This window comes from Takifugu rubripes, chromosome 3 (genome assembly GCF_901000725.2).
Source record: "Takifugu rubripes chromosome 3, fTakRub1.2, whole genome shotgun sequence".
NCBI lineage: Eukaryota > Metazoa > Chordata > Actinopteri > Tetraodontiformes > Tetraodontidae > Takifugu > Takifugu rubripes.
This window is the reverse complement of record NC_042287.1, coordinates 11,102,816-11,112,676: the sequence shown is the minus strand read 5'-3', so window position 1 is coordinate 11,112,676 and position 9,861 is coordinate 11,102,816. Positions and strand designations below refer to the sequence as shown.

At 44.3% G+C, this 9,861-nt stretch overlaps 1 protein-coding gene across 2 annotated transcripts in view; it reads right to left on the bottom strand.

Moving 5' to 3' along the window:
- Positions 1-1,664: 1,664 nt before the first annotated feature.
- Positions 1,665-9,861, bottom strand: part of cacna2d3a (calcium channel, voltage-dependent, alpha 2/delta subunit 3a) — a 69,565-nt gene continuing 61,368 nt past the window's right edge. For both annotated transcript variants that reach the window (XM_029833985.1, XM_029833986.1), the window contains 7 exons: positions 9,438-9,513; positions 9,310-9,362; positions 8,741-8,796; positions 6,868-6,982; positions 3,611-3,723; positions 2,583-2,665; positions 1,665-2,488 (listed from right to left, as the gene is read on the bottom strand). In XM_029833985.1, coding sequence (XP_029689845.1) covers positions 2,396-2,488; positions 2,583-2,665; positions 3,611-3,723; positions 6,868-6,982; positions 8,741-8,796; positions 9,310-9,362; positions 9,438-9,513 — 589 coding nt within the window. In that variant the 3' untranslated portion in view covers positions 1,665-2,395. The remainder of the gene's footprint in view (positions 2,489-2,582; positions 2,666-3,610; positions 3,724-6,867; positions 6,983-8,740; positions 8,797-9,309; positions 9,363-9,437; positions 9,514-9,861) is intronic.

Sequence of the window (9,861 nt, the reverse complement as noted above, 5' to 3'; positions counted from 1 at the left end):
GTGTGTGTGTGGATTGAGAGCTTTGAGAAATCAGAGATGAGCATTTATCATTCTCAGGGCCTCGGGGTGGCAGCGCGGCTGCCGTTTTAACTCCTTGGGCTGCCTTTTGTACACATATTGTATGTTCTTTTCCCATGACCGACAAACAGGAAGGAATCAAAATGCCAGATTGGATACGTGACCCCAAACAGCCCCGCTCCCATTATGTAGTGATAAATTACCCAGCAGCAAGTCATGAAGTCTTTGGACCGTAGAAAAAAAGGAAGAGCAGGATCGACTGGAAATGATTATGGAGTCACACATTTTTGCTCTAGGGACCAGATCAGTGCAACATTAGAGATCAAATGTGGCCACTAGCATGGCGAGAATTACCTTGTCAGTGGGGCAGGAAGTGGTGCTTCTTAAATCAGGTCAGCTGAGGAGGAGGTCAGCATCCTCCGATACGCTGCCGGGACTTTGGCGTTGACACGGAGGCCCGAGCAGGAATGACTTCCAAGCTGTGCGCACACGCTAACACATTAAAGCTGGCCTGGTGTGTCACATAAAACCCATTCTTGCATGCATGTGTACGTTTGTCAAAGGATTGTTTGTGTCTTTTTCACTAAACTAATACAGATGTTTGTTGCAGTCGGCCTTCGATCACAGTGTCACGGTCTCGGTTGCGTCTCCTTGTGTGTGGGGGGGGGATGTCAGCCTGTGGGGCTTAGCTGGATGAAGGAAACACCAGATGGACACACATGGGTACAGTGGATGCATAAGTCGGTAACATCTGTGCCCATGTGGACGCCAAACATTTCCTTACATTACAGTTAAGCCCGAAGAACAGATACTGAATTAATCAGTCAGACATGCCAACAACAATAAAATGAGCTACATTGATGTGAGCTGATGTTTTATATCAACGGCACTGCAAATAATCAGCCTGTGTTATATTAAATATACTCTGTGTGTGTGTGTGTGTGTGTTCTTGTATATGTGTTATAGCGAGGATCAAAACTCAAATTTCAAAGTGAGGACATTTGGATGGTCCTCACAACTTCAAAGGGATGTTTAGTTGCCACTTGGTTATAAGGTTCAGGTTAGACGGTCAGAGTTAGTGGGTTAGTTGGGATGGTTAGCTGGGGGAAAGGATTATTTTAAAGAAAGTACTAACAAAGATAGGAGTACAAGCGTGTGTGTGTGTGTAGCAGCGAGAAGAATGCACATATAGTCACAATACGTTGTTCCCGTTTTAGCTTATCTGATTAGAAAAAGTTCCAAAACACAAATAGAATAATATAATAAGCATGGCTCTTGTTTCTGAACATGACATTACTTAATTTATCCAGACTTTATTTATTGAAATATTGTTTAGCCATTGACTCAAACAAATCTCCTGGCCTCTGTTTAGAAAATTCTTTTTTTAAGTTTATGGCAAAAATATTCATCAGATGTGTTTATGGACAAATACGTAAGATGTTCTGGACTTCTTCAGTCTTTTTAAATTCAATTTTCCAGTTTCTTTGTACAAAGAAGATTTCTCTTATCCACTTTTCATTATATTGACTTAAAATACTTTATGGTCTACAATGATTTTTTTTTAGGGTGATGGGGGTAAACCGTGGCCAAAATGGTTTTTATTTACACGCCTCTATTCATTTGCGATGTTTAAAAGACAAAAGTTCTCAGGTTTTCAACGTTTTATTTCAAAAGTACACAAACAGGACTGATGTTCGATAAGGCAAACCACTCACGTCAGATGACTCAAAATCTCATAGTCACAGTTTATGGGTACCACTTTTAAACCATAAATAAATCTTTTTCCCCCCTCCTCATATATAGACAATAACCATCTTTCATTTTTTTTTAAAAAACAACAATGTTGTTGACAAACATTTCAACTCCACCCACACAGAACTAATTTTTTTTTGTTGCAGAATCAATACTGTGCATGAACGGTCACACCTGTCGTTCTCACGGCAGGTTGGTTCGGATGGTTCTTGGCTCTAATGCCCAGATCCAAACCCAGCTGCAGAGCCCAGCCCTCCGGCTGCTACCTGAAAGGACTAATTGCGGCGGCGTGCGCACCAGTGGGACAGCTTGTGCAGGTTTTAGAGCTACAGTGTAAGCGTTATTTCTAAGTGTTTTGTTACCCCTCCCTGCAGCTAGAGCACCATGACAACAATTAACAGTTTCAACGCGATCTATGATCAATCTTTTAATAACAGGTGTGCTGGAAGGAGGTGCTGTACCTTCAGAGGTGGGGGCTTTGCAGGCGGTCACTTGGAATTGGGCATAATTTCATAGGGGCAAGAGTTTGTTCCTGCTCGATTCTTTTTTGTGATTTTTTTTCTCCTATTTTCGCATGCTGAGCCAAGCCGATCCGGGTCAACGTCGTAAGGGTGGCCAGCTCGGGTCACCTGTAGAGAAGAACGAGAAGGACGGCGAACAGCGTCGCCACGGCGGAAGGGACGAGACACGCGGCTCCTCCGCACTCCATCGCGTTTTCCTGGAGAGGAGTGGGAAAATGCATACAGGAAGTGTCAGAATACAGCACAAAAGCCCGGTTAGCGTGCGCACGTGCGTGTGTGCGTGAGCGAGACCTCTGGGTGGAAAGGGTGGCAGGTATCCGGACGCCTCCTGTGCTTCTGCATCTTCAGCCTCTCGCACTTAAGGGATTCGTTATGTGAAGCTGAAGCTAAGGCAACAACTGACCATGTGGACCCTCCGCCGGAGCGGTTCTGTTTCAATTTGGCCACGGAAACAAATTCATCTGCTCAGGAAAAGTGCTGTGGTGGGCTTTTTTTTTTTGGGGGGGGGGGGGGGGGGGGGGGGGGGGTCGAGCATTGAAAAAGGACGGGAAAAAAAGCAGAGAAACCAAACTCACCCGTGTTTGAGGAGTTTTTGTCCGTCGCGTAGCAACAAAATAACAGGCTTTATGCTACAGTAGGAACCGTGCAACAAAATAAACAGCGGTGGACGCGTATATACAGCGTGACCGTATGCTGCATAGAAAAATGCATAGTGTAGGAAAACCCAGTTTGGCTCTGTGGTGGCAGGCTGAGATATTTCAGTCTGACTGCACCTCGACATGTCTGTTATTGATCAGTAGCCCATCATCAAGTGGGCTATTGTATAACAGAGAGAGAGGGAGAGAGAGAGAGAGAGAGAGGAGGATATAGCAGAAGGCTGTTTAAGCTCATCAGTCGCATCTCTTCCATCCAGCAGTGAGTCGGAGGTTAAGCTAACGCTCTGCAGCCTTATCACAAATGTTATATTTACGTCCCTGTAATGTTGCGAGACACGCCGCTCATGACTGATGACACCGACAGGGGAAATAAAGGAGTCCTGCAGGTAACGTTCTCTGACTTTTTTAGCGCAGACCCCAGAGCACCATTCTGTCCAGTAACGGCTGACTTTATCCATGTTTTGGAGCTATTCTCTGGTATATTTACAGGGGGACAGTGTGTAACAGCAGAGGAGCATGTGGATAGCACTCAAACAACAGACTGCTAAAAAAGTCAGAGTCAGCAGAAGTGGAAGAGGCCGAAGCTCAGCTGCCACATTGCTGGATGATTACGCAACAGGGTCACGCGTGCAGTGCACGCTCGTTTATGCCAGTCAAGGATATACATGATCTCGATGGGGTTCATGGTAATGGGCTCGAACATGCTGCAGTCACACTTGTTGTCCACCACCACCATGAAGAGGTTGCTGCTGGGGATCTGCTGGATCACAAAGGACCTGTCGGAGAGAGAACCACAGAGGCAAACATGATAAGTGTCAGAATCTCGACAACCGGGCTCATGTCGCCGCTGGCTGTCAGCAAACGCGTATTTCTATAACTCGCTCCATCCCCTCCTCTTCTTCGGTCTCATCCCTTCCTGCTTTTTTTTTTTTTTTTTTACATACCCCATCCAATGATGCGTAGCCAAATATAAAACACACCAAAGGGAGACAAATGCAAACCACACTCCATGGCTGCGCTTCACTGGCCTGAGAGATCAGGTCCGAGCGTCGGCTTCCTGGCCGGTGATTTACGACGGCGGCTGAACTTCGCGAAGCAAAGAGTTCATAGAGGCACTCTCGTCTTTCTTTGAGCGTTCCTTTCTCTCTTTCCCCGGTGCTTCTGCCCTCCTCTCAGTTTACTGCAGCTGGAGGATTTATCAAGTTCACTGTGAGCAGCTTATCAGACGCATACGAATAAAAACCCAGTGAACCAGCAGGCCCGACCGAATACACCCAAACACGGCGCTCCTCTCTCCGGCTAACGTAAAGAGAACTGACAGAGCTCGTATCAGGAATATCTCTCCACTAATTCAATCCTATGATCAATTTAATCTGGCCACAAACAGGCTCTAGTCCCTGAGTAGCGCCAGTCCACCGCACTTTAATGCAGTTATCCCACTGCGACCGACCAAACCCGACCAAACAAGGCCAGCAGAGAACAGGCAAGCCAGTTTCAATCAGGGTGAATTAGGACCTGCTGATGTTTAATAATCTGTGCTTACCCGAGCGCGGTGCTGAGCTGGTCCAGCTCGCACTGATAGAAAGCAGAGCAAGAGGAGACTTAAACACGTCCTGACAGCACAGCTGCTGGCCTTGAACGGAGCAAGCGCTGGGAAGTGGAGCGCCGCGCCGCTTACCAACAAACAGCTGAAGATGTGCACAATACGGTCGGGGGGGGGATGTTTACGCATTCCAACACAGAACACACCGGGCGGCGCGCACCGACGCCTCGTCGTGCGTCTTCTCGACGTGCTCTCCGAGGTTTTCTATTCTGACCGGAAGGAGGAAAGGTCAACGAGGGCAGACGATACGGAGGCGGCGCACTGGGCTCGAGAGTGAGGAGCTGAGCAAAGTGGAGGATGTCATGGAAAATTTGATGTAAAGGAAAACATAAGAAACACACACGAGCAAGTGTTGACAGGGCGTCTGTGCAGAGTTCTCACAAACACACAGCACACGCTCTGAAGCCGGAGCGGAGCACTATTAAAACGTCTCATCGACGGCGTTTGATCCCTGAGGAAGGCGTTTCATCTTCCCGGTGTCGCCCGGACGGGCAGCTCTGTCTCCCGAGCTTTTCCTCATGTTCCAGTGTCCTGAACTCCTTTTCTCTCCCTTAATTCCGTGGTTGCGTAACCAGCCATAACCACCAGAGCGCTGTGTGTCATCGCCTTTGGGAACGCTGAGCACTAATTATGGTGTCATTTAACAATCACTAATTCATGGAGATTAATTCCAATAAAACCTCAACAAACAGACTGCTGCCTTTTTAGCCCAAAGCTGTCATTTTAGTTATTTTTTATGGCTTTCGGGAAAACTGGCACCTCACACCATGTATTCATTGTATGAAAGCATTAAGTCAGTTTGGGGTAGAAATATCCCACCCAGAGGCTGCTGCAGCAATCTTCCTGGGTTAAATAACATAAAACAGAGCAACAGCTCATATATAGGTATAAATTCTAATATATACATAGCTGAATAAATATCAAGTCTATTTTATTAAGATTTAATTATCATTAAGGTATAATATCAAGGGGTTCCGTTAGTAACACAAATTTAAATCACTGGCTGCAAAGTAAACACAGAAAAAGAAATTAATTTCCCTAAAGAATGTTGAAAAAATCAAACAAATAATAAATGTCCCAGTCAAAAAGGAATCAAAAATCCACAAAGTAACAACGAAGAGAGGAAAAGCTAAAAGTAATTAGGGAAGGTCATATTTTATGTATATGACAGCGTCCAATCTTGACTTTAAAGATACGAAAGACTTTTGTCCTTCGTCTCTGCAGAAAAGCTGCTGATGCACTAACGGAGACGAGCCACTTAAGACATGACATCATCGCCTACGTTCCCTGGATTTCATTGTTTCTCCCGACAGTCTGCCTAAGAATTAATGCACAAAAGACAAATACACAGAGACATCACACACACACACACACACACAGAAATTTTGAGAAAGGTCTGAGGCTCTAACATGAAACAGATGTTTATCACGAACATATTCAATATCCTAATATGAACTACAAAATCTACAAACTGAAATAAAAACTCCATCTGACTTTGTCAAATTCATTGCGCTTTAAATCTGATTTATTTAAAGGTGCACACACACACACACACACACACACACACACACACACACACTGGTCTGTCTGATAATCCCTGCTCTTCTGTCATTATGGAGATGAACCCACATCTTTTTTTTTTGAATGCCTGTTCCTGATCTGCGTGTGGATGAGCAGATGGGTGTGAGAGAGTCTCCTGTGTGTGTGTGTGTGTGTGTGTGTGTGTGTGTGTGTTTGGGAGTCTGAGTGAATCCTTAACTGCATTTTTCTTCTTGCAGCCAGAGTAGTGGTTACCCTGCTGACCTATAGGGTTATACCAACACAAACGCACGCGCGTGCACACACACACACACACACACGCGCGCACACACACACACAAGCTTCCTTTGCAGTTCCACAGCTGGGAGCAATGAAGGACCCATTGGAGAGATCCAGAAAACACCCCGCAATTGCCTGACAGAAAAGCCCAAATTGTTAATGGGGACCACACTCATTTTCCCATTTTTAAAGGAAGCCTTTTTTCCACCTCTCTGCCTCATCTACAAATGCCTCGTATTTCAAACTGCTGGAGAGGAGCGAGTGTCCCTGATGGATTGTCTGGATAAAATTGTGTTCAACAGACAACAAATGATTTAAACATGCCCCTCATCATTAGGGAGGTGGAGGGATACGCAGATAAAAATATTTTTCCAAGATAAAATTCAACAGCGTGACTCTTTTCACAGCTTCCTTTTTTGAAGCCAGTTGAGCAATAAAAAATGTGTTTGGGATCATCAGACCGTTAGCGTGCGTTTGGATTTGCGCAGGTGTCTCGTACTTGATGCAGCCGTCACAGTCCACGTTGCCAGTGTTCTCTTTGATGGTTCTCTCGGAGATGAAGGCCGGGAACTCCGTGTCGCAGGGTACCTGCATGGTGCGACCCATTCTCTGAGCTGGAGGAGAGACAAAATCAAAGATATATACGTTTCTTGGAGATTAGCAGAGGTGCGTTTTGTCCTGGAGTGGAGACGTAGGAGAGCCGTTTATGCTAACATAGGTTGAACTCTCCTGCCACCCAGAGGTTTGCAACAATTACGCAGGATGGCAGCCAATTTGTGTTCGATCAAAGCAAAGAATTTCTACATTTTAATTAATTTGGGTGATTTTTTTTTTAAATAATCTCAAATAAATTTGGCTATATGTGTGACAAGAGCAAAGTGCTTCTAATACTACTATTGTGGGTATAAATAATGTCCAAAAAAGGTCAGCTACAGGTTTAAATGTCAGGGATTAGTTGAGGTTGAGAGGCTGTGTAGATTAGGTTGCGGCCTGCTAAACTGTGGTGTTTCAGCTGTGTGTTTCTCTTTGTAAAGAGATATAGAACGCGCTGCTAAGACCTGAGGCTAGCCAGCTGTGAAATTGTCTCAACTGCTCGGTGAGCGCCGATGCCCGACTTCGTTTCACCGTGCAGGGAAAGCATCGCCATAGACTCTCATTTTGTGGTTCTCTCTCCTTCTTGTGTTTATGTACGGAACTAAATATTTTTATAAAATATTAGCTTTGGCTGGACTTAGTGCTACAACACGATGCCAATTAGCGAGGTTTTTATTTCAGACAGGCAGACGGCATTCAACACTCCATAAAATATAAGGCATCACGGCGATCACTGCTTGGCGTGCCTCGGTCTACTGTAAGTGAGACAGAAACATAAAATGAAATAGAGAAAGAAACTAAAGAAAAGATGGGAAAAAGGAGCGAAACTGACATCTCTTTTTTGCTGCTGTTACCAAGCGGATATTGCTTTTCACCTCTACCAATATAACGCACATCCTCCAAGATCATAAAAGCCTCAAATATGGCCCATCTGGACACACAAACATAAATGTGCAGACAGAATCACACACACACACACACACAAACACTGAGGTCAGGTAAGGTAATCTCATGTCCCGACAATTTTATTTTTCTGGTTTGGATTTCACGTATTTATTCATTTTTTCCAGTGGTCACACGCAGTCGGTCCAAGAGGAAATGGAGTGAAGACGGAGACAGAAGGTCAGTGTTGAGGAAAGGACGTTGTTTATTGTGTGCAGTGAACTCTGTCTTTTGTGAACCATGTTGGTATGAAAATATGTCGGCGCGAGGCAAAAATATCAAAAAGGAGCGATGGAAAAAAGAGTCATAAAAGAGAAGAGGGATGGTGGAATAACAGCATATTTACAGCAGATAATAAATATTCAAGATCTACAGTATTTTTTTAAGGTTGGTACTGATGCCGTTAATGGGTTCCATTAATCTTTTTCTTTTTAGAAATGTGGTTTTGCTTTTAAATTCAGTTCTTACTGTTTAAATAAATAAATATGCAGAATCTTTACAGGTTAGAATCCTGTTCACACTATAAACGAAAAGTGAAAGAAAAAACTTTAAAAGAAAATCAATAAATCCTAACAACTTGCCATCAAAACCCAGCCATGTTTAAATCACATAAGACGTAAGAATAACGATCGTCCTAATTCTATTATATTACCAACCTGAGAAAATGTTTTGTATTTATCTTAATATTGGTTTGTTATTTCCACAGACATAAAAAGCATTTTTAAGATTGTTCTACATACGTATTATTTTATAATTACTGTACCGTCTCAAGTGTGTGTGTGTGTGTGTGTCTATGTGTTACAGACAAAACAAACAGTTTGATAGTGTCTTCTTACCTTTGGCTGTGAGGTCAGAGTACCACCAGCTGTACAAGTTAAACTCCACCAGGAATCTACACGTGCAAAAGACATCGTTTGGATTAGACATTTATATTCGACAGCTATCATATGGAAATGTTCTAAACTGTGCAGGACATTTTTTCCTCCACCACATTTGAATTCTTTCCAAAACAGTTTGAATCCAGCTGTCCGATTGAGTGACAATAACATAGTTTCATTTTTTTTTAAACAACTGTCGTTTTGAACATTGTCTGATCAAGTGAGGCGTGTCTGAAAAATGAAAGGCGTGAATCAGAAAGAAAGACGCTCGAATGATTCCCTGCAGTGTAAAATCGGCGGGGATGGAAAATCAACATTCCCATGATGCACTGTGGCGACAACAGACCACCCAGGGAGACCCTGCAGCCGCAATATGGCACCACTGGAATGCCCCCACTGCAGGAAACATCAGGTAGCCATTACTGCCCCTGATCGCTGATCATCGCGTCAACATGCATGCGGAGGTGCGTGTAAACAAAGTGGATGTACCATCTCACACACACACACACACACACTAAATGTCTTACATGACCAGTTCAGTCAAGATCCACTTCATGGCTGACAGGACTGCAAAGTAAGGCTAAAAATGAAGAGGGGAAAAAAGAGAAAATGTAAATTCTGACAGCACCAAAGCGTGAAAAGGTGCAGTACTCACATCCAACAGCATGTGTCCACTGCCGCTGCTCTCTGAGTACACCCAGCACAGAGCCTGGTAGTCATACAGCGTGACCCTGCGGAGATAAGGAAGGCCAGACTGTAACGCAGATACAATCACTTACAGGCCGACACAATGTTATGACAGATTTGAATTTAATAACTAATGCATTTGTCCGGAAGACGTAACCCACGTAAGGTCACACAAGCCCTAATTCACAAATTATATCTCCTATTACATGCCTGCAGGCTGGACTGTTGCGTGGGAGCGAGGTGGGGTGGGGGGAAGTGGGGGTGGGGGGTGCGAGAACTGCAGCTTTAGCTACAGGTTGTACATTAGATATGGCAGGAATGGGAGAAAGAAAGCAACTGAAAGCTGAGAGCTTCCCGAGAGGTTCTTTAAAGTGATGTAGGAAGGTAGGTGT